We start from the raw sequence: 25,255 nt of genomic DNA on the forward strand, positions 1-25,255 counted from the left end.
GCCCAGCCACCCCTGAAATGAATTTTAGACTCTTAATATTGGTGTGATGGGACAGAGAAAGATATCAGTGATGGGTGCACTGCTGATAGAAATGATTTTTTTACAGTAGGTGCTAAATTAGATGTAGAAAGTAGGAGAGTTATCAAGCCTACATTGTCATGTCTGACCTTCCAGGTCCCAGTCGAGGAATCATAATAAAAACGAGTTGTGGGCTTATCTGGAGACACAGCAATAACGGACACAGAGCAATTTTCGGGCTGTTCTCCAAATGGGGTGACTGCAGGGCTTATTCGGGGCCATGAAGGAGATGCATTGGTTTTGATCAGTTTTTAGAACTATATAGCAGCTTATCTGTGGGTCAGAGAAATTTCGTTTTCTCCATTCTTTGTTCATCATTTTTCCCCTCAGGGGCTATGTGGATTAGCCTCTGGAAGCTGGTATGAGGCTCGGAGCGTTAACGGAGTTCCCGCCGATCCAGATTGCACAACCTGCATTTCACGGCACTGAGCTCCCAAGCTCATCCTCACCGGATGTTAGATTCAGTAAAGGCAGTTACCATCCCTTTATATATAAAAGGAAGAGAAACATTTAATAACAATTCAGAAATACATGTAATCCAGGGTGCTAATTAGAAAAAAACACACTATATTTGTTGTACCCACTTGCAAAATATTACTCTCAGCTACCCTGTAATATCACTTTCTACTTTTAATTTTTTGTGTAATTATATAGTGCCTTACTAAAATAATGATCAGACCTGATTCTTAAGCAAGTAGGAAAAAGGTAAATAAAACCACTAGTTTCCAGCCTCCCTAATTTCAAACAATTTATAATATAGGAAGACTTTGAAGACAAAAATAAAATCTGTAGTACCCAGAGAGAAGAAAATTTGTTACCCTTCACTCTTTGCTAGTTGCAATGATGGGACAAGCTTAAGAGTTTTAGCAGGTAACTGCTAATCCTTTTAAAATGCCACTGAGAGAATAGTTATCTTGTCATAGGTTAAAGGAATGTTTTAAGTTTTAGAAATATCAGTGAAACCTTCACAAATGGGTAATATTTATGTTTGTGAATTGGTCTAGATAAACTACAGTTGTGGGAAAGAAAATGTAACAGGAATTGATTAAAACCTTTCTTTTTTCTTTGTCAAACTGCTCAGCTTCAAAGTAACTGAAGGGAGGAGGTCCTTGGTGGGGCCTGTTCTTGTGGTATAGGGTGTTTAGAATGTTACAAAATCTAGTATCTAGGACAAGAACAGAATTCCATAATCAGGAATCTGACTATGTGCTGAACTGTCACTGGTCGCTCTCTTTACTTATTTATTTTTAAGGTAAGGGCAATCCGTGTTACATAGCTGTGATTTTTTTTTCCTTTTTTAATATTCCTCTATCCAGCAAAAGGCACTGGAAGATGTTTACCCCCTATCCTGTGTACAGCTTTCAGAGAGAGGGGCAAGCTTTGTGAGAGAACAGACACGTTTTTAAAAATTGTGCATAAAATATAAATGGACTCAAAAGCAGAATCCCAGAGGAAATAAGCTCAAATTCTGGAGTTTTTATAATTATCACCTCAAAGCACCATTTTTAGTTATAAAAATAATGTTAACCCAAGTTTCTATTGATTTATTTATTTCTGTAAAAATCATTCCTTGTTACAGCCACGTGGTGATCAGTATCAGTACCAAAGGTTTACTACCCATATTTGTAAGAATTCATTCAGTATAACATTTAGATCCTTACTGTGTGCCGGTGGCTGGTTAAGTACAGCATGGGGCAAATGTTTCCAGTTATTTGTACAAAAAATAATATAGTAACCAATAAGTAATAATACAGGAATAAACTGCTTTGCATATCACAATTGTAAACCAACTTGTGCCCCACCCAGTATAGTAAGTGTTTTTTTCTCCACCAGATTGTGAGCTCTGTTGAGTCCATTGGCCTGCTTTCCTCTTTGTCAGGACTCACAAGTGAATGGATGTGTCATTCAGTTAGTATCTAACTCAGTTTTAGAGCTCAGAGAATGGATTTTAGGTACAGAGGGTGAGAATGGAGACTGGAAAACCGGTTGAAAAGCTGTTGTGAGACATTAGAGCCCCGGTTGAGTAATCAAAGAGGAATGACCAAGGAATGCCGAGTGCCCTCAGCGCGCAGGTGGTGTCTAAATTGCTCAGGGCGAGTGATTGGATTAATGTAGTGTGGGGAGCAGAAGCTTGTAGGGAGAAGGAAGGACAAAGAAATAGGGAAACGAAGTTTACTGAAGTTGAAACGTTTTATCACAAACTGAAGCCTGGAGAGAATAGTAACTTGGGTGGACAGTTTGAGATTCTAGAAGGTTCAATGGAGTAAAACCAAAATGTTTGGGGATCAAAGGGTTGGCAGCATTTCTTGAAAAGCTCACATTTGCAAAGCACTATAATAAAGTGTTGTGGGGAGCAGAGGTGCCACGTAAATGACCAGGTCCTGGTTTCTGCCCTCAAAGGGGTGTTGGCACACAGTGAACATGGTAGAGATCTCTGTAAACTGTAAAAAGGTTCTTTCCGTTTGAGGGGATCCAGCATGAAAGAGGTGATCTTTGAAGCAGGGTTTTCAGAATGAATTTAACACATGAAGATGGTAAGGAAGATGTTCCAGGCAAAGGGGGTAGCATTATTAGTAAGACATGGACTCAAGAAAACATAGGATCTGTCAGGAACAAGACACTGCCTTTAATGTTAGTGGGGAAACATGACCACGCCCTAGTACAGTACCTGAAACTTGATTCTCGGAGCGCTAGGGAGCCCTCTACGGTGGTTTTTCTTTATACTTTTTTATTTTAAGTCAATTTTTAAAAAGATTTTACTTATTTATCTTTAAAGGGGAAGGGAAGGAGAGAAGGAGAGAGATATCAATGTATGGTTGCCACTTGTGCGTCCCCTGCTGGGAACTGGCCTGCAACCCAGGCATGTGCCCTGACTGGGAATCGAACATCCATCATGTGGTTTGAAGGCCTGCGCTCAACACACTGAGCTACACCAGCCAGGGCTGAGGTTTTTAAAGAAGAGAGTGACGTTAGATGACCATGCACTAGGAAACCTACTCTGACCTCAGTACAGAGGTGAGTTAAGCAATGGTTCTACACCCCAGTTACACTTTAGCATCACCCACAAAGACTGTAAGAATTTCCAATCCCAGGCTGCAGTCCAGATCATCTAACTCGGAACCTATGGCAATGGAGCCCAGACACCTGGATTACTAAAATCCCCAGGTGATTCCAAAGTGCGGCCAGAGTCGCAGCAACAGTTTAGCGCAGGGGTTGGGAAACTTGCTGTGAAGGGCCAGCTAGTCAATATTTTTGGCTTTTGTACGATTTCTTCCACAGCCATTCAGCTCTGCTGTTGTTGAACAAAAGCAGCCGCAGACAATACATGAAGGAATGAGCATGGCTGTGTTCCAATAAAGTACAGAAATTTGAATTTCATATAATTTTCACAAGAAACCAGTAAGTTTTGTTCCTTTGTTTTCTTTTCAGCCATTTTAAAATGCAAAAACAAATCACAGACTATACAAAAAATAGGTGGCCAGCTCTATTTGGTTCACAGATAATTTTTGCCAGCTCTTGATTTAAAGGGTGAAAATTAAAGCCAGGTAGTTCAGGGGGGCAAAATATTACTACAATAATCCAGATAAGAAATAGTGCTAACTCTCTCTTGCAGTCCATTTTAAAGACACAGTGAAAATAAGTAATATCGAGTTGATATTTATAGCGACTCACGTTCTCATGCTACTGTTGAGCCCCAAGAAGTTGTCACACAAGGGAACAGAGTGAAGCAATGCGGCTCACGTAGTACTCAGTACTCTTGTACTTTACTTGGTCTTTAGCTTTGCAAGGATTTGTTTTGTGTTGGAAGGCTGTTTCTTTTCTGTTTATAATGGCTACTGGTTTTAGCAACGTTTATTGCTACAGAGTTAAGTCTCCTTAAGTCTCCTTCCTTTCTCCTGTGCCAGGCTTGCCTTTGTTGCCAGAGAATGACCTTTCCTTGCAAACAAATGTTCTCTTTAGAGAATAAGGTGAGTTTGATAGAAGATATGACTACTTACATTTTACTTTATCAGCTATCACTGAATTAGTACAGAATTTCCTATTTGCATTTTCTTCCAGCATTGTTGCATAGTTAAGGACATGCTGGGGTAAATGCCGCCATGCTCCTCTGCCACCCCCACGGTGAAAAGGAGAGGCTGATTGTTATACCTTCCATGCCACTGAGGTTATTTTAAAAGCCATAAGGCTGCAAAGAAGTGTTTCCCACTGATATCTACTGTGTTTCAGAATCAGTGGTACATTTCCACATTTACCTGGTTGTTTCATTCAAATACCGTTAACAGTTGGGTGAACAAACTCATTTTATCTGTCTTCTGACTTCCACTGTTAGAATTCTGCTGTTTTAATGTCCTGTAAGAAATACCCTATCTGGAGTGTTTGAGAACTGAAGAATCTGGTAACTCCCTGAATTTGCTATAACTGGAGGGAGAGAAGGAAATTCAACACCGCAGTCAGGGTCAGCAGCATTGACTATATCACCTCAGTTATCTTGCAGATCTTACTAGAGAGAAAGAGGCAAAAAATGTGTAGAGTCAGCAAACTTGTAAAATATTCTCTACCGTCCTCGAGTCTTTCTCATAGAACATGGCAGTATATGTGCCTTATAAAGCAACAGGAGATGACACTTGGGAGAGTTTATCTATTTTCTCAAGTATTTTGGGTTTTTGATCACCAGACCTACTTGACATCATTGATTTTTTAATTGATTTCTAAATTTTGATGTTTGTTTAAATTCCAAAGATTTGTTTTTCCTTCTTCTTGGTGATCTTGAACGATTATCACCTTAGGGACACAATCCAAATATATACAATATAAAAGTAAGATTGTGATTGAGTGCTGATAATGCCAAGTGCTTTTAATTAAGCTTCTTGATGATTTATACATTGATAACAAAGGTTCTGGCCTATTAAGTTAGCTTTCCATTTATTTTTCAAAAGCACTCACCAAGTTGGGAACTAAATATATAACTGCAGCCCATTCCCTTCAGCCAAAGCCTCAATGTGGCCCAAAAGAATTCCTGTGTAGCATTCATTTTTACATAAAGAAAGAGCTTAGGAAATAAGGCAAAGCTTCAAACATAATGTCAAAATTAAGAATGAAAATGCCTGATAGGATTCAGAATGGCAAGATCTGAAAGTCAGTAGAGAATCCATCTAGAAGATTGAAGGTTATCATTTGGAAGAGAACTTTGGAATCCTCTTGGCTAATAGTTCTCAACTTTAGCCGCACGTTGGATGCAAGAGCTTTCAAATAGTGCACTTGCCTAAATCCCATCATGCTGATTCAATTAGTGCCACTGGGGACTCAGACTGGAGTACTGGTGTATTTTAAAGATTCCCTAATGATTCTAACCTGCAACCAGAGCTGAAACTACTGGCCCAATCCAGCTTCTTGATTTTACACATGAAATCCAGAGCAGGTGTCCTGACAGGTCAGAGACGACTATTTGCTTGGATTCTAATGTCAGTCTTCTCTCCCTCAGCTCCTTCATTCTTAGACTCTCTGTGTGATCACATCCCCTCTCCTGCTTTAAATTATATCAGTGGGTTCATGACTCCCAAATCTATGGTCCACATCTCTCTTCTAGCACCACACCCTTCTATCTGACTTCCTTCTCATTATCTCTCTCAGTGTCTCACAGCCGGCCACCTGAAACTCATTATATTCAAAACTGAACCCCCCTGCTCACCCCCTAGTCCCCACATCTTTTTTTATTTTAATTTTATTTTTAGATTCCTTCCATCAGCACAGGGCACTTCACTCTCCTTGACTACCTCAGCCAGAAACACTGGAGCCCCCGTCTGCTCTCCCCTCTCTGTCCTCCTGCCCAGTCAGTGACTAGGGCTGTGCCTCCTGCCTCCTAGCTGTTCCGCATATCCATCCCACCACGCTCCTTGCCCCTCGGCGAATTTGGTAAGCTGTAATTTATTTTCAATCATTGCAACATCCGCTCATGCCATCTTTGGCCGCCAGCCTAGCTTCCTTGCTCTGTGTCTAACACCATTAGGAAGTTATTTCTGAAACAGAAATTTGATCATTTTGAAGAAACTATCACATATTTTGCATCATGTGCACTAGTCATTTAGCCATTTTAATAATATGTTTTATTGATTATGCCATTAGAGTTGTCCCATTCCCTCCTCTACCCCCCACACCCTCTCCCCCTTCTTCCCCCCCTTTAGTTCATGTCCATGTGTCATAAGTTCTTTAGCTTCTACATTTCCCATACTATTCTTGCCCTCCCCCCTGTCTATTTTCTGCCTACCATTTATGCTACTTATTCTCTGTACCTTTTCCCCCTCTCTTCTTCTCCCACTCCCCTGTTGCTAACCCTCCATGTGATCTCCATTTCTATGGTTCTGCTCCTGATCTAGCTGTCCACTTAGTTTGCTTTTGTTTTAGGTGTGGTTGTTAATAACTGTGAGTTTACTGTACTTTCACTGTTCATATTTTTTATCTTCTTTTTCTTAGATAAGTCCCTTTAACATTTCATATAATAAGGGCTTGGTGATGAGGAACTCCTTGAACTTGACCTTATCTGAGAAGCACTGTATCTTTCATTCTAAATGAAAGCTTTGCTGGATAGAGCCATCTTGGCTGTAGGTCCTTGCCTTTCATGACTTGGAATACTTCTTCCCAGCCCCTTCTTGCCTATAAGGTCTCTTTTGAGAAATCAGCTGACAGTCTGATGGGAACTCCTTTGTAGGTGACTGTCCCCTTATCTCTTGCTGCTTCTAGAATTCTCTCCTTCATTTTAATCTTGGGTAATGTAATTATGATGTGCCTTGGTGTGTTCCTCCTTGGGTCCAACTTGTTTGGCACTCTCTGGACTTCCTGGAAGTCTATTTTCTTTGCCAGGTTGGGGGAGTTCTCCTTTATTATTTGTTCAAATACGTTTTCCACTCGTGGCTATTCCTCTTCCCCTTCTGGTACCCCTATAATTCAGATGTTTGAAAGTTTAAAGATGTCCTGGAGGTTCCTAAGCCTCTCTTTATTTTTTTGAATTCTCATTTCTTCATTCCTTTCTGGTTGGATGTTTTGTTCTTTCTTCTGGTCCATTCCATTGATTTGAGTCCCAGTTTTCTTTCTTTCACTATTGGTTCCCTGTGCATTTTGCTTCATTTCACTTAGTGTAGCCTTAATTTTTTCATCTAATTTGTGACCAAAATCAACCTGTTCTGTGAGCATCCTGATCAGTAGTGCTTTGAACTGAGCATCTGATAAGGTGGCTATCTCTTTGCCACTTAGAATTATTGGCTCTGGGGCTTTGAGCTGTTCCTCTGCTTGAGCCATAATGCTTTGGTCAGGTTGTGCTTGTTACGTATGAGGGGCGGAGCCTTAGGTGTTCATCAGGGCGGGGCGATCCAGTCACTGGGTTGTGACACTGTATTAAGGAGCGGGTCTGAGAGAGAACAGTTGAACTCTCTCTCAGATTTCTGTCTCCTCTGCGGCTTCCCACAAGCAAAGTGGGCCCTTCTGATGCTGTTCCCGAGTGGGCGGGCTTGTGTACATTCTAGGACCCTGTGGGTCTCAACAACGAACTTTCCTATGAGGCCGGGATTCTCTCCTGGTGCCTTTTCAAACAGTACTTTTAGGCTTTATTTCCCATCGCTGGATCCCTGGGTTGCACAGTCTGTCTTGCTGCCTGTTTTTGCCTAGTTTATCTGCGAACAAATGTGTGACCCAGGTCAGCCCTGCGCTACCTGTGGGCCCGGGTCTGGCAGCCACCGCCTTTTCCTGCCTCAACCCCTCTCTGCTGGCACCAACTCCACCCCTCTTACTGGTCTGGTTGAATGGCTGTTGGACTTCTGTACAATTCAGTTTTCTGTCTGTTCTGGTTGTGTTTTTGTTTCTAAATCTTTGTTGTCCTTAATTTTGGTTGTGCCAGGAAACACATTGTTTCCACCTATGCCTCCATCTTGGCCGGAAGTCCCCGTTTTTTGACTCGGCAAAGCTACCTCATTTTCTCTTTATCTCTGTATACCTATCCCTGGGCTACTTTCTTAGAGTTGATATAAGTGGCTTAATCTATCTTCAGACTCAGTTCTTTTATTTCAGCTCTTGTCAGAAGCTACACTCTCCAGTAAGCTATAATATATTCCCTCTTGAACCACGGGCTGTCCCATTCTAGACTGACTTTAATAGGACCATGCTACGCCCTAAAGACTGGAACCTGGCCCTGTGGGAAGCACGACAGAAGACCCTTGAAGAAACTCAGACCTACCTGATCATCAGAACTCATCCTTAGTAGTTACATCTCTTACCTCTTAAGGTTTTCTGGCTACTTCTTTTCTTATCCCTGACTTCAGCGAGTCTTGTTGCCCCTTGCTGAGCACAGTCCTCACAGGGATTCTCTCAGCTCCTGACTAGTTCTTTACCAGGGACCCCTGTGACTTCCTGTCTGTCCTTTGTTTCTGTCTGGCACCTCGTGGCTGTTTCAGCCCTTTTGCTTCTGGGTGTGGTTCTCTGACCTCCCTTCTGTGTGCCTATCCCTGGGACGTGGTGACTGACCAGTCCTCGATCTGTGGCCTTTACTGCCTGGGATTTGGGGGTTTGTTTAGAGCCTAACTCTCCTAGTCCCTGCCACACCATCAGTACCTGGTTGTCTCAAGTGGACCTGCAGGTCACAAAGGTCAGCTGCGCAGACCTGCCGAGTTAGTAAGTTATCTTGGTTCCTCATCTTTTCACTCTCACTTTCCTGCTGCTTTTTGTCATTTGGTTGGTTAACCACTTCTCTGTCTTTCAGAAATAGAACCGGAAGAATGAGTGCATTGAAACTTTCCTTTCTTAGCACATCAGTTATACTTTAAAAAACCAAACAAACTTGCCCTAGAGTGTGCAATATGCATTTACAACTAATCCAAGTTAAAACAAAAAGTCCACTTTCACATAATATAATACTACTTCATGGACAATGTACCTTATAATAACAAAATAATCCTAATTCCTTCCTTTCATCCCTCATATCATTGCTGCCATTCATTTCACATATAAATAAGCATACATAATTAAATACATTGTAATTGTTGTTTTTTGAATAAACTGTTATCTGTTAGGTCAATTAAGAATAATAAATGTTTTTATTTTCCCTATACTTATTTCTTCTTCAATGCTCTCTTTTCTTTATGTACAAAGATCTGAATTTCGGATCTATATTGTTTTCATTCTCACTAAATAATTTTTTTTAAGAATTTCTTTTAACATATCTTGCAAGGGAGGTCTACTGACAAAAAATTCCCTCAAATTTTCTTTGAAAAAGTCTCTATTTCTTTTTCACTTTTGAAGGATAATTTCACAGGGTACAGAACTCTGAGTTGGTAATTTTTTCTCTCTCAATTCCTAAATATAATATTCCATTCTCTTTTGTTTACATGGTTTCTGAGGAGAAGCTGGATATAATTCTTATCTTTGTTCCCGTATAGCTAAGGTAGTCCCACTCCCCGCCCCCAGCTTCTTTCAGGATTTTCTCTTCGATTTATTGTAATTTGAGAATAATATGCCAAAGTGTCCTCTAGGCTTCCTGGATCTGTAGTTTGGCACCTGACATTCATCTGGAGAAAACTGTCAGTTCTTATTGTCTCACATATTGCTTCTATTCCCTTTCTCTCTTTACTCTTCTGGTGTTCCCGTTATGCATGTGGTACACCTTTTGTAGTTGCCCCACAATCTTTGGACATCCTGTTGTTTCAGTCCTTTTTCTCATTGCCTTTGGTTTTCAAGGACTCAATTGACATATCCTTTAACTCAAAGAGATTCTTTCCTCAGTTGTGTCCAGTTTACTAATAAGCCCGTAAAGGCATTCCTTGGTTCTTGGTGTTTCTGAGCTCTAGCATTTCTTTTTAGTTCTTTCTTGGGATTTTCATCTCTGTGCTTACATTGCCCATGTTGTCTATTTTATGCACTAGAGTCCTCAGCATATTAATCATAATTCTTTTAAATCTCTTCCATATCTGGTTCTGATACTTGCTCTGTCTCTTCAAATGTCTCTTGTGGTTGTTGCCTTTTGTCATACCTTGTAGGAAAGAATTTTTTGATAGCTGGACATGCTGTACTGGTTAAAAGGATCTACTATACACATAAATTGGCCTTTAGTAATGTGGTGGTGAGAAGTGAGGGGAGAATAAACCTAATACATACTTTTGATTAGATCTTAATCCTTTAGTGAGCCTGTGCCTCTGGTTCTTAGCTTTGTTTCTCCTGCCTTAGTTGGGACAGAAGGACTAGGTGGGCTGAAGTTCTTCAGATGTTAACTTGTTAGAAATCTAGATGTTTACCAAATTTGCATACTGCCTCATCTTTTAAACCAAATTGCAACCCATATAACTTCAGGACTTGGCACAGAGTTACTTTTTAATCAGCTTTCAACTTTGTGGCCTGATTCTTGGGATTAATGATAAAGGTGACTTCAAGGTAGGAACCTCACACCCTCCTGGGAGAGACGTTTGCCGCACTCACTATACTTTGACCACCCTCATTACAAGTTCATCACACAACTTGTTTAACATGTTTACTTATTAAACACTTGCAGAATTAACAGGTGGCTGCATGACTGAGGTACTTGTTTTAACAGGCTAAAAAGTGGGAGGTAATTTAGACACCCACTATGATGCAATAGGAAAATACCTAATTATTCCATTTCTGGCTCAGCTTTTAGTTTCAGTTCAAACTGCTGATAGCAAGGCTCAGCAAGCCTATTGAGTAGCGAGTCCACCTAACAGTGCCTTCATACGAGAAAGCGGCTCACCATCAACTGTGGCCACTCCAGTCACTTGCACATTCAGCGCTCCCCTTGGCTGGAGTTCTGGGACTTAGTAAAGGCTCCCCTTTCACAGTATCTGCCATTCGCATTTTGATGTGAATATATAAGGCTCTGAAAATCCTTGTCTATTTCAGCATGCTCTAGACACCAACGTATAGCATTTTCTGTCTGAAAATAGAATGCTCAGAAGGTAAATTCCTGAAAACAAGACAGCTAATTGTTAATTTGCTCGCTATGTTCACCCTGATGTGTCCGGATATAGGTTATGATTGGTTCTTGAACTGTCTTCATTAAGCAATTAGAAGGAGCAAGGAATTTTTCTGGAAAGTTAGTTGTTCATTTGGTTTGGGGTCAAGGGACTATTGTTAGATGTGCACAGGGTTAAAGATAGGGATTCAAGGTCAGAGATGACTGCCTTTTTCTTTAAAGGGCTAGATAGTAAATGCTTTAGGATTTATGAGCCATGAAGCTCTCTCATAACCACTCAGATCTGCTGTTGTAGCATGAAAGCATTCATAGATAATGTGTAACTGAATGAGTGTGGCTACGTATCAATAAAATTTCATTTACAAAAGCAGGCGGTAGGCTGGATTGGCCCATAGCCCTCATTTGTCAGCCCCTGTTCTCAATCCCAGAAGGTATACCACTAGGCTGTATAAGACAGCAATAGTTTTCAGTTAATTGGACTAACACATACAACCTTCAATGTTCAGAGGCAAGACTTCACTGTATTTGTATATAACAAATTTGTTCACAGGAAAAAAGAGTATTCTTTTTTCACTGGCTTCTTTGGGTGCTAATCTGGATAATGTTTTTATTTATCAGTTTTGCCCCATTTTCTTCCCAAAATAATTTGGGTAGGTTATAATAAAAGATATGTTTTGCTATAAATATAGATACATAAAATCAACACCCACAAAGAAGGGCACAGAAAGCAGCCCCTGAAGCTTCCATGTCTGTTGCCAAGTGAGACTGTAGCTTCACCACTGCTGGGACTGAGCAGACCTGGGGACACCTCCTAGGTTTCCTTCTGCTTGGCTCCTTAGTTTATGTTCTCTAGCATACATGGGGAAGTAAAATGCCCCCCGTGTTTTATGTTAATCTGCTCCCAAAGGAAGTGTTAGTATCTGTCATTTTTCTTCTGATTGAAGTATAAGCCAAGAACTGTTAAATCAGGTAAGTGGGTAGATGGGACAAAAAGACAAAATTATAAAGGAATGAAAACTGTGGTGGCAAGTGACCTGTTCAGAGTAGATTCCGAGGCTCATAGAGCCAAGGGGCTGCTTCCAATCAGTTAGAGACGCAACTCTGCTGTCTGGGGGAAGGGATGTTTTCTTACTCTAGAGTTGGATGGTCAGAAGCACACCTGAGAGTGAGACCAGAGGAGGTGGACATTCTGGCCGAGGGGCAGGGAGAATACTTTCAGTGGGTGTCAGAATGCAGAAACGAGACCAAAGGATTGGAAAGCCTGCCAACTGGAATTGTGGCTCCACCGACTGTTCTGAAATAGGGAAACTGGTCTGTGGGAAACTGCGATTGTGTACAAATGACTCTGATACAAGATCTTACTTTGTAACAGATTCGAATACTCAGCCAAGTGGCTACAGAGGATCAGGTAGAACCCAGGGGGGAATCTGCTTTGATCCCTGGCATTGAGCAGGGAGACAGACAGACTCATTCAGCCACTAGGAAACACGGGTACCAGGAAAGGATTCACTCTCAAGTGAAGGACAAAGAAGCTCATCTACTTGGTACTTGGATTAAAATGAACAACATAGAACCAAAAGCAACACAGGCAGAATTAAAGATGAACAGGCCACTTTCCTGACAGAATTTTAATATGTGGTGGTGTCTAACCCTGTGAGGTACAAGAAATAAATTCTATAATTGACACCTAGGAAGATGTTTGGAATCTGTTTTAAAATGTTTTATCTGTTCTGTAAATTTATAAATATCTCAACCTTTAAATGGAAAAGAGAAATTAAGATTTTCCAACTTAAGCTGCCATTTCTTCTCTCATTCGCTCTGGGTGAAAAGACAAATCAGTGCAGTGTTTGTGAGGAGGGGGCAATATAGCAGATCTGTTGAGGTAGTGAACATGCATACTATTTGATCCTGCAGCTGGACTTTCATGATTTAGTTTTTTAAAAAGTTTCACTCTCAATCTGGCAGATATTTGTGCAAAGATCATCATTATAATTTAAAAAATTGCAAGGAACTGCTGAAAAAAGTTTCAGATTTCAAAGTTTTTGGATGTAAGAACTCTGTATAAAGGTTGCAGATCTGGATATAGAAGCCTTTAAGTTCAGCAAGGATAAATTGTGAAGTGGAAAAAGTAAACCTCAGAACAGTGTACCCAGAATGCCCTCCTTCTTTAGAAGTAGTAGTAATCAGTTGTGTGTGAAGATACAGGCACAGCAGGTCTAGAATCATACACAAAATTGTTCATGGTGGTTATAGCAGGTGTAAAGATTACGGTGTTTAAGAAAATAAGCTGCTTCTTATGGTCAACTATAAAAGGGAACCCCACATTTCTTCATTCTAACACTGGGGAGCAGGAGAGGCAAAGGGGAATTAAGTAGTGCCTGGGTTCAACTTGAGAACAATAAATACATCAGAAGCAGAAAGTAGAAAAGCAAGAAAGCATTTGCTTTTCATAACTGCATATGAGGTTGAGATGTCCTCATCACAGATATTCACAGCTGTGCCTGTCTGACTTGGGCATTTCATTATTCATCGTTTAGCAAATATTTATTGAGTGCCTATGGTGTGTCAAACACCATGCAAGGCACCCAGACTGTAGAGCAGTGACGGTGCAAAGGTGACCTCATGCAGACAGACACAAGCTGTGATGAGGAGGCCTGAAGGACACATATTGTTTAAATGGGCGCATGCAAGTGCCCAATTCAGAGTAACAGCAGTTGGCATTACAACGAAATTCAAAGGGTTTTTTTTCTTTTCACAGTTTTTTTCATTTTAGTCTTTAAGTTATGTGTTTATAATAGAGTTTTTGATGATCAATGTTTTAATTGCGAAACCTTCTAGGAAGAGTTTGGGGGGCTGGTCTGTGACAGTGGCCCACATGGCCATCGAGTGGCTTTGGTTTCCAACTGCATCCACGTGTCCCATGTTGACACTGCAGCCCCTCACCCCGCACAGGGGGAGCCTCTAAATAAACATTATCTTAATGCAAATAGAGAAATAAATATAGATATGCAGACACATAGATGCATATGCATCTATGTGTTTTGCCACTTATCACAAATGTTTGTGTTTTTCCCACAGAAAAAGCAAAGAACAAAAGATCTGTCTCTGGTGTTTCATTCTTACAGTCCATATGATCACAAGGTAAGAGATGCGTGTGTGTGATGGGCATGTCGGGTGGTAGAAAAGTCTCTCTGAGTGTATGGCACAGTCTTTCCGGGTACATAGTGATTTTATAGTATACCTATCAATTTCATTTCTATTTCTATTGTGATTTTCAACTCTGTGTCTTTAAAAGAAACCAGAAAATTTGTATTTTGAACCAGAATTATTATATTTCATTCACATTAAAATCTAGTTACATAGTTACTGAAATCTCACATACTAAAAAGATAGGTTTTGGGGTGTTTTTTGGTCTGATTGGGTTTTTCTTACCAAACAACCCAGTGATGGACTTGGCTTTTGAATTGGTACAGATAGTTGAAATATTAACTCCCAATTCTTGGTTCTCCATTGCTCCTGATAGAAAGTTATTTTTCTAAATAAAAACCCTCACAAAAAGCAGTATATAGCATTACATCTGAGATAACCCTGCCAATACTTTTGCTACACAGAAGACCGAATAGTGAAGTAGAACCCTGTGAATACGTCCCTCAGATGTGCCCATGGCCAGTCTTCATTCATTTATACTGCATGCTCTCCATTCCCTGTATTTGGAGAGTTTTCAGACATCTTTTCCTATATAAGTACTTCACTGTACATTTGTAAAAGATAAGGACTCTTTTAAAAAAAACAATTTGTAACTGTTTTTAAAGAAAATGCTCAGTACCACATCTTCAGAGGGAAATACATTACAAGATTTCTGAGAGCTCTACAAAACTTCTTCACCATGTAAGGTTCCAATAATCTATTAATTTGAGGTGATTTCAGAAGCATACAAAAAAATTGCACAGTTGAATTGCTAATATAAACTTAAATCTTTTTCTGTGAATTTACAAGGAGACATGTGGTGGGGATTTTTTAACTAGCCAAAATAAGTAGTGTGAAAACTACTTTCCTCAGTTGAGAATATGAAGATGTCTGGATTCAGGAGGAAAAAATTGTGCCAGTTGTTCATAGAACTTGAAAGAATTTGAATAGTTTCTAGTGTTTCTATAGTGACCAATTAACTTAAGCACCAAAAAATTTTAAGATGTGTTTATGCTCCTCCATGTCACCATGGCTATTTATAAGACTAAAAAGTATATCAAGTTACTTTTTTGGAGTAGTATCAATCACTTTGCAGAGTATAGCAACTTGTTGGAAAGAAATTGACAGAGTCTCTAGTTCCTGACAATGCGGACAATGCAGAAGGGAGGTGCAGACTGTTGAGTAACACACAAAAGCTAAAGGAAGGAGATTGGCCAGATTTCTTATGGGAAAGTTGAATTTTTAAATTTTTTTCTAAGATTTTATTTATTTATTTTTAGACAGAGGGGAGGGGAGACAGAATGAGAGGGAGAGAAATATCCGTGTGTAGTTGCCCCTCATTCACCCCCTACTGGGGAGTTGGCCTGCAACCCAGGAATGTGCCCAGACTGGTAATCGAACCAGCGACGCTTTGGTTCGCAGGCCGGCACTCAGTCCACTGAGCCACACCAAAACAGTTGAATTTTTTTAGGTGAAGCTATGTAATGAACATAAATGCAGCAGTGGCTAAAGTTAACATTTAACAACAGCAAAACTGCGACAAATGTTTTGCCTGACTTGTCTATAATTTGCCCACTTCTAACATCTTTTTAATTCACAGTTCAGGGAAATTCCGCGATTCTTTTATTAGAACTCTTAATGGAACTTAGCCATTTGCAGCTTCTACCAGCTTCCTCTTCATATCCTTTGTGGCATTATATCAAAGTCGCCTCAGATTATCTTGGCTTCCCTTGTGAAGACTTCATTCCTCTACAAATTAGTCATCAGGCAATGAGGAATCGAATAGAGAAGTGCTAGATGGGGTTCCTTTTGATCTTTGCTTTGAGACCAGTAATAAATTACTGTAAGTAGCTAGACTACTTGATGAGTGATTTTTGAAGCTTCCAAGATTTGGCCTATTGGCATTCTGTTTTATTCGTATGTGTAGTGAAGGAAAAGGGGAAAGTTTCCTCCTAGGCAGCTCTCCTGCCCCTTAGTGGCCTCCTCCCATCTTTCCAGTTTGATCCAGGGCGATCCACGTTACTTCTACCCCTGTCCCTTGTGGACCGGTGTCCACGAAGACTGAAGTCACAGAGATTGAGTAGCACGCACTATTTTCTCAGTCTCAGAATGTTCCTTTTCCCCCATAAATAAAATGATAGAGGATTGTGATTCAAGTTACTTTGTCATGTAAATTAAAATTATAATTAAACAAATTAGTTTTCTGGGCAGATAAGTTTTAGTTTAAAACATTTTGTAAGAGGTGGTTATAGTTGGCTGAAACATGTCATGCTCAGTGAGATTTCTGGAGTGACCTTTAGGTTATATATGCACATGCACTGTAAATGAAAGCTTGTACAAAATAAAGTATAGGCTGTGTGGGATTTGCTTTAAAAAAGAATTCAAGGAGGGGAGTCGGTGGGGTAGATTAAAAGATTGGCCCTGTGTTGATGATTATTGACACTGAGTGATGGGTTTGTGGGGTTCATCACTCTATTCTGTGTTTATTTTCTATGATTGAAATATTCCATAATAAAAAAGATGCAAAAGTAAAATAAACTGTGGTCTGCTCCTAGTAGTGAATGTTATGGCATTCTTTTCCTTTCTAACTAAATTCCTTTTATTGTTAATGATCCCCTTGATGTAAATTTATAGCACAGAAGGACTCTCCGCATTTCAGTGGGTTCATTATGCTGAGTAAACTCAGAAATGAAACTCCTGTCCTTACACTGGCAAAATTTCCTGGGGCTTCATCCCAAATTATAGTGGGTCACTTAAATGATAGTCTTGCTTACTAGAAACTGTTAAAACAGTTGTGATTACAAAGGGTAGTTAGTGCAGCCGTTTTGTTCTCTGTGAATCCGTTGTGTTTGCTCTTCTTTCCTTCCCCCAACCAAGATTCCCTTCCCCCTTCCTGACCCCCAGACACCGGACAGTCGCAGGTTAAACAAACGTGGTGTTTGAGTCAGACCAGGTGCATTTCTTAATGTCCTGCTCTAAAGCCTTTGTTTGGGTTGTAAATGGTCAGTTGGTTTTCTCTTAAATGCTGTTGCAAAAAACAAACAGAGCTTAGAACAAAATGTGCACTCGGAATGAACCTTAAGGAAAATACCTGGTTTATTTTTTATACTCTTAAGGCAAATCTTGCTGGACACTGAAAGAATTTCGTTTTGGACTGTTATCTCTGGTTCCATGCCTATTTAACTTTTTTTCAGGAGTTCTTACAGATTTATGCAGAAAGGCTTTAGCCAGAGAGAACTCCCCTTTATCTGTCCATTTTGTGCATTATATTTATTCTGTTACTTTAGTAAACATAATAGTCATAGCTTGTAATTTCTGAAAACACAGCATACTAACTACCAGGGAAGTACAGGGCCACGGGCCTTCTAGGTCATAGAAAGCCAACTTGGAGTTGGGTTTTTCCTTTGGATACGTTACAGGTAAGTAGACTAGGGTATACTTAGAACATTTTTATGAAAGCTATGCAAATTAGCATGTGCTTTCTGTAGCTTGAAATAAAATATTGCTATGCCTGTAAAAGATGTTTCTCTCTTATTACCCTTCCCTTCTTCTTTTCTTTATGGTTAGATTCGATCAAAGTTACATGTTCAGGAGGAAATTTAGGTTTATTAGCCAAACACAGGTGTTTAAAATCTGCTAATGTAAAAAGCTATTATAAATGTGAAAATACTTGGAAAAAATACAAAATTTTAAGTATATAGTGGTTTCTTAACATCTGCAAAGTTGACAAAGTTGGTAAACACAGTTAATCTGTATGAATTCATAGATACTAGACCATTAAAAGTAAGTCTTTAACAGGCTGTCACTATTGTAGTTTCTGTATTTTGTGAAGTGGTGGGTTTCTCATTTTCTTTTAGTGACATGTTATTTTAATAATTTTCTATGTTTGAAGACATAACTCAGTGGACACACAAGAAACATTACTATATAGCTCCTGTATTGATGAAGTAAGCTTTTCTTTTTCTTTTGGAGACTGTGCTATTTTAATAATCCTCTACCTGCATAGACATATATCAGTTGAACTGTAAACAAATTCATATGTGTTTTTTAAAAAATTCAGACAACTGTACTTGAACAACAATAAAATAATTTTTTAATTAAAAAAAAACAGCTATGTATGAAGACCCTTGCTAAGGTATCATATGAGTGAAATGGAAAACGAACGTGAGTGCTTTACTCAGCCCAGCGGTCTTTTGTGCTGCTGTCTCAGCTGTGACTAAAACACAGCTCAGACCCTGCAAGTGAGCCAGCCTGGGCCCAGCCTGGCCCAGCTACTGTTTCGTTCTCTCTCCGCACCTCATTACTTCTTTAGTCCCCTATCCACACACAGACCACTTTAAAAAAAATAGTGCTAACAAACAAAGATGCCTGGTTTCCCAAACCACAGTCAACCCTTAGCAGCAGTTAAAAAGAGGGTAGTTATTGCTTTAAGAAGTCAGAGCTTCATTAAGAAGTGGCTGCACACTAAATGAAGGCAAGGCCAAGGCCATAAAAACTATAAGTCATTAACAGAGGAACTCTAAAAGTGCAGCTGCCCAAGACTAGTTAATTTGGACCCAGATGCCCAAATATCCCCACACATTTTAATAGTTCCACGGTAAAAAAAAAAAAGGGGGGGCCTAAATTGCATCAAGAAACAGATGTTTTGTTTTAAAGTAGTAGAGATGTGTATAATCTATTTTTAGAAACATTGATATAAGAATAAATTTTATTTATCTTGAAACTCTCTTAGAACAGCTGGTTGTTAAGAAGGTTGGATAAGTGGGGTATTACTACAGAGCTGTTTTAATAAGAGAAATAGCGAACGAGAGGTCGAGCATGTGTTGGTGGTTGGGTAAGGGACAAAAATGTGTGTGAGCGTGAAAGATGAGGAGGCAGAGTCACCATTCCCACAAATTACTCATTGTATAATTAGATACTGTGAAGGTTGAATGAGAGTTATTATATTTTTATCTTTAGAATTACTCTGGGTGTACCTTGAGTGGAATAAGAGTAGGTTAGTATTAGTATATCAGTACAATGTATTTTTTAATAATTTTAAAAAGATTTTTATTTATTTATCTTTAGAGGGGAAGAGAAGGAGAGAGGGAGAGAAATATCACTCTATGGTTGCCTCTTGTCTCTCCCCTGCCGGGAACTGGCCTGAGGAGAGTACCCTGACTGGGAATCGAACCGTGGTCTTTTGGTTCACAGGCCCATGCTCAATCCACTGAGTTATACCAGCCAGAGCATTTTTTAAGATTCTACTTATTCACTTTTTAGAAAGAGGGGAAGGGAGGGAGAAAGAGGGGGAAAGAAACATCTATGCGCAAGAGAAGCATCGACAGGTTGCCTCTCACACGCCCCCAACCGAGGACCTAGCCCTGATTGGCATGTGCCCTGACAGGGAATTGAACCTGGCACTTTTCGGTTTACAGGCTGATGCTCAATCCACTGAGCCACATCAGCTGGGGCAGTACAGTGCATTTTTTATTGCAATATTAAATATACAAAAATATTCATCTGTATTTCCATAATCCATGTTTCCTAAGACAACCTTAAGAATGGTTGTTAATACAAACATGGCTGGGAATTCATATCTACTAGCGTACAGTGATATATAGTAAATAAAAATGCAGAACATTTTCTGCAGCTTTGTTTGAACAGAAGCATATAGCAAAAATGTATTCCAAAAGTCTAGTGAGGGGGGAAGTCTTGGTTTCTACCACTGTTCTTTCTTTTCTAAGAGACTAATGGTCTCTGTGACATCGTTTCAAAAATACATATATCATACCTTAAGGAAATAGAACTGGTTTATTTTGGAAATCATGTATTGATTTATATTTCTCTATTAATCAGATTTGTCTACTGATTTAAGATAAGAGTCACTTTGCATTTGAAGAATAATGGCCATTTGACTGAGTCCTGAGGCAGCCACAGTACTGTGGAGCCTTCATCATCTCCTGTGCTTTGAATAACATAACGTCGCAACAGTGCTGTGAGTCGTTCTTCTAGAGAGGGAGATGGGAATTTGGAGTGTTGCCTGCTGGCCCTGTTGAGCTCTGCGCTGTCTGCTGTCTGGAAATAGCAAATTCAGTTTTTAATGGATCCGGCACTCTATGATAGCCAGATTTCCATGGCACGTGCAGATAAAGAAGCAAGTTATTGATTTGGCGTGTTTATGCCATGCTTCAAACAGTTCTCTGCAAAATCCATTTGTGCACTTAACTCTATTCCCCATCTTTGGCAAAGACTACAAAATGTTTAAAAAGTAATTTTAGGGATGTTGCTAAATATCAGGAATGATTGGATGAATATCTCAGTGATTGACTTCCCTTACTGCTGTATTTTCACATGTCATACTAAACCATGGTCTAGTCATGGCCTTGAAACTCAAGGAAGTGAGCACTTTAAATATCAGACCCGTTTATTCGCCCCATCAACTCCACTCAAAAGCCAAGTGGATAATTCAATCTCAGAATAAAGGACATACTAAGGAAAGGAGTTCTCAGTGTAAAATCTCTGCTTTATTTGTTAAAATATCTTCTTTCTCAAGGTGACCATGTAATTGTCACAGAAGATGCAGGCACAGTTCAGCTGTTTCCTGCCTCAGCAGGTTTCTGTAGCTGCCCTTCTGCTCTCTGATCTCTGCCAACCTGATCCGAAAGCGTTTTCCTCATTTCTAGCACTTTCCAATTTGTGGTTCAAGTTGAGGAGCAGATCATGTATTTTGAGCCGAACTTTGATACTATTTTTATGCATTTCTCTATTTTTCTTCTAATATGGCATTGTTCTAAAAATTAAACATTTTTACATGTTAGTTTAATTTATTTTGTTCCTTATCCACTGAGAAGGGTGATATTGGAAGTATGTGTAAATGGCCAACATTTCAGTATTATTGAAATGGTATATCCGGGGACCCATCGATGCCAGAATTCTGCTCTGCCAGTTACCCTGAGAATTGACAAGGAGAATTGAATCCAGTGGATTATTTTACTTTCATTGTTACTATTCAACTATTTAAAGCACACCATGTAACGGGCGCCGTCTTCAAAGCGGTACGTGCACATATGACCCATCGAGCTTTAGAGCAATCAGTAAGATGAGCACTCTTGTTATCTCCCTTTTACAGATAAAGGAACTGAGACTGACAGGCTAGGTAACTGCTCCAGGTTACACGTCTGGCAAGTTGTAGCGATGTCAGACCACAGAGTCCATGCCCACCACCTTCTGCCACAAGTAACTGAACCACACACTGTGTAAGACACTCTAACGAAAGGTGGACTGACAAACACAGCTCAGGCTCAAGCCTGAAGTGGGCCTTCATACCCTGGCTCTCTCTGCCCAACCCCAAATCTAAATCTAAATAGTAAACTATATGTAGAAATAGTGTAAAAAGGAATAAGGAGAGACAGGGCATAGTGATGGAAAGGGAGAGAGCACTGAGGATTCACTTAATGACCTTCCTCTGAAGCAGCCAATTGAGCAGCCACCCTCACCTCCAGTCTTCCCCTCCTGATGAATTCACCCTCAGCGTGGGGCGGAGGAAACTTGATTCAGCTGGACATCAGGGCCAATATCATCAGAGACCCATGGATGATGACTAGGCACCATCAGATACTCTGCTCCTAACAGAGCCCTAACTCGCTTTTCTCCTCAACTCCCCTTGGTGGGTGGGAGGGTGGGGCAGGTGGGCAGTGCAGTGGTTCCAGCCGAAGGACTGGCGGTCTTTAGGACCAACGCAACAGGGGATGTTCAAGCCAGAGGAACAGGGCAGAACCTAAAACCTGAAGCACAGGGAGGGGTTGAAGAAAGATCAGCTGAAGTCACAGTACATGGATATGAGAAACTGGTGTCAGGGCAGGCTAGAAACAGGTAGAGAAGGCTGTCCTGTTACATTTACCAGGACATCAGCTAGCATTTGGAACTTCCTTTTATAGGTAGGTGGGGTTGCAACAGAAACCGCCTCCCCCAACCCCCATGGATTTTGCTACTCTGGGTGCCTTTTGCCTGCCACAGATAAAAACTGTGACTCTCAGTGCCAGCGTTTGGTAAAAGGGACAAGAATTGTTTATTCAAAAGTTATACAGGTTTAGAGTAATGGCAGAATGTTGCCATGGAGTCTCACTTCCCTTAGAAACACATGTGCGCACACACAGACCTACCTCACCTGGCCAAATCAGGCCAGTGAGGGGTGCTGTATCTCAGGAAAAGAAACAGAAGTCCAGAGCTCAGCCAGGCCCCTGTTCCTAATCCCAGGCTGCATCCTCACAGTGGGCCAGGGCACCCACCTGCATTCTTTTAAACTGCATGTGACCAGGACCCTGCAGTGCTGCTACCTGGTCAAGAGGCTGCTTCCCCAGCTGCATGGTCAAGAGAGCCCCTCGCCTCACTCCCAAACCACATGGTTAAGCCCCAGCATGGCTGCTGTGCCTAGGATTAAATCCTGGCACAGATGGTCCTCTGTAACCCCATTTCTGGCTCCTCCCACACTGGGTCACACCTGGCAGTAGTCTGGTTTCTTCTGCCTTTCTCGGCTGCCATTGTTAGTCCAGGCAAACGTGGCCCTGTGGTGTAGAAGCCACCTCTAAGCCTCTGTCACAGGCACAGGAAGCCCCTCTGGCTACATCGCACCACGGGTTAGAGTCACACCCATCTCCCCAGCTCCAAGCAGGCACAGGTTTTAGCAATATTATAACACTGGCCAAGTTCTTCAGATATGCAAAGAACTCTCAGTGGCCCTGCTCCACTTCCCTCTTTCCCCCAGTGATAGCTATGGGTATTTTCTCCATTTGGGGGGGGGCCTTCAGCTCAGAACCCCATTACAGGGTCATGATATAGAAGATAGAAAGTTTCCCAGGTCATTATTTAAGAATGTCCTATTCTCTCCCCTCACAGGCTCTCCCAGGAATATTAGTAATAGGGGGAAAGTAAAGTTCATGATCAATTCCTTTGCTAACTTTCTGTATATTGCAAAAGCATTGATTTAAAAATAAAAGAAGATCTACATAGATACGGCAATTACTGTATTTTCAAATTATTTATCAAATCTAAAAATATCTTACTTTCTGCTGTCATTGGTGATACACTGCCTTTATGAAATTGGCTAGCGCAAGGAAGAGCCCAGCAAAGGGCAGAGGAACTGCATTCTACCGAGAGCCAGAGGCTGCGTATGCACCCCCGTCCCTGGGCATCTTGTTTTCTACCACTTGTCCCCCTCTGTCATGGGTCTTTGCACCCAGTTACAGCCTGTCCTCATACTCATACCCCTTTCCTCCGTCTCACCACCAGCGTGCACTGCCACTTCCCAGCCTTTCCCACCCACCTGGGATAACACATGGCTAGAACACAATCCACTTGGTGTACCAGCATTGCCAGAGTTAGCAAATAAAAATACAGGATATGCAGTTAACTTCGAATGTCAGAGAAACAGTAGGGGTTTTTTGTTGTTGCTTTTGTGGGTTTTTTTAGTATATGACCCTCCACAATCTGTATAACATATTTATAATAAAAATGTATTCATCTATCTGAAATTTACATTTAACTGGATGTCTTGTTATTGTCTGACAACCCTAATTATACATCTTCTACATTATTTCACTCAGCAAATTGAGACAGAAAGATGTAAAGGAAAACATCCAAAATGAAGAAAAATAAAAAATTATTTTAAATTCTCCCTGTATTTAATGTGAAGAGCCTAGGAAAATCTGTTCCTCTTCCTCATTCCATCCCTGTATAAGGTGCCTATCCTCTGCATCAAAAGCCAGCTTAGGTCATGTGTAGTTTTTTAAACATTTATTATTTTACTTAAAAAGAGAAAACAACTCACTCATTTGACTTTAGTTCTCTGAAATCTTATGACAGATCCTGGCTGGTGTGGTTTAGTTGGCTGGATCATTGCCCTGTACACCAAAAGATGTTTGGGGGTTTGATTCCCTGTCAGGGCACATAGCTGGGTTGTGGGTTCGAAGCCCCGTCAGGGCGTGTACAGCAGGCAACCAATCGATGTATCTCTATCTCTCATGTTATTGTTTCTCTCGACTCTCCATTCCATTCTCCCTAAAATCAATAAACATTTAACTTTTTTAAAAAAAATCTAATGACAACATTTTAACTTGGGAAATCTGTCTAGAAAGTTCCTTGGAAAATACAAAGATATTAAATTAAAAAGTGTCCATACTTTATTTTCAAGGAAGAATTTTATATTCCCCCTGAAAAATATAATTTGTTTCTCAGCAACACATTACCATAAAATATAATTAATGCCTTCATTGTAGCTGAAGTTATTTTTATTGAGATGTACTGAGAAACAGTAATGCTAGTGGTGCTTACAACAAGTCATATAGGCATCCATTAGAGAAATGAGGAAGCTATTACCGCTGTTTTTCTTCTCTAGCTCTGCTGCCCAAGTTTTAAGACTGTCGAGAGTCCTGTGATTGGTGGAGTGTGGGCTGATGCTGATTAAGGCATGGGCGTCCAGACCTGGCCTGTGTCTTCCCCAGCACATTATTAACAGCAGCAGAAATGCCCCCAGTCCCCGTGTCATCTCATATGATTACCAGCATTCGGTACAGATTCTGACTTGTACGATTTCCACAATTCTCTCAACAAAGAACAGTGAAATGAAAGTATTTCCATGGGCCAATAATTCCTTCTCTCTAGGGTTTTTGTGCAAGATTAAGAAGACATGATTACAGTTAGCATCTATTGTGCTTTTTTAATGGGTGCATTAACAGTCTTCTCTTGACATTGGAAAACAAGAGAGTTTTAGCATCTGGGAATGGAAATAAGTTACCCTAGCTTCTTCTAATGATTGTTCATATTTTCCATTATTTAACAGTGTACCTTTGGGTGCCTTTCAGAATTCCAAAGGTATTTTAAACCCACATGTGTCAAATAAAAATAAAAGAGTTTTAAAAACTCAAATTCTTTTTAATTTAATCCTATTATTATATGGAACACATGGGTAAGAAAGAGTATTTCATTTTTAATTACTGTAAAGTATAATAATCCAGTTGCTATGCATAAAACAGAAATCTCTCTAAT

At 40.3% G+C, this 25,255-nt stretch overlaps 1 protein-coding gene across 4 annotated transcripts in view; it reads left to right on the plus strand.

Moving 5' to 3' along the window:
* CDKAL1 (CDKAL1 threonylcarbamoyladenosine tRNA methylthiotransferase) overlaps positions 1–25,255 on the plus strand; it is a 665,826-nt gene that overhangs the window by 514,603 nt on the left and 125,968 nt on the right. For all 4 annotated transcript variants that reach the window (XM_037037969.1, XM_037037973.1, XM_037037972.1 and 1 more), the window contains one exon: positions 14,123–14,185. In XM_037037969.1, coding sequence (XP_036893864.1) covers positions 14,123–14,185 — 63 coding nt within the window. The remainder of the gene's footprint in view (positions 1–14,122; positions 14,186–25,255) is intronic.

This window comes from Sturnira hondurensis, unplaced genomic scaffold, assembly GCF_014824575.4.
Source record: "Sturnira hondurensis isolate 20B ecotype Veracruz unplaced genomic scaffold, ASM1482457v3 Scaffold0023817, whole genome shotgun sequence".
NCBI lineage: Eukaryota > Metazoa > Chordata > Mammalia > Chiroptera > Phyllostomidae > Sturnira > Sturnira hondurensis.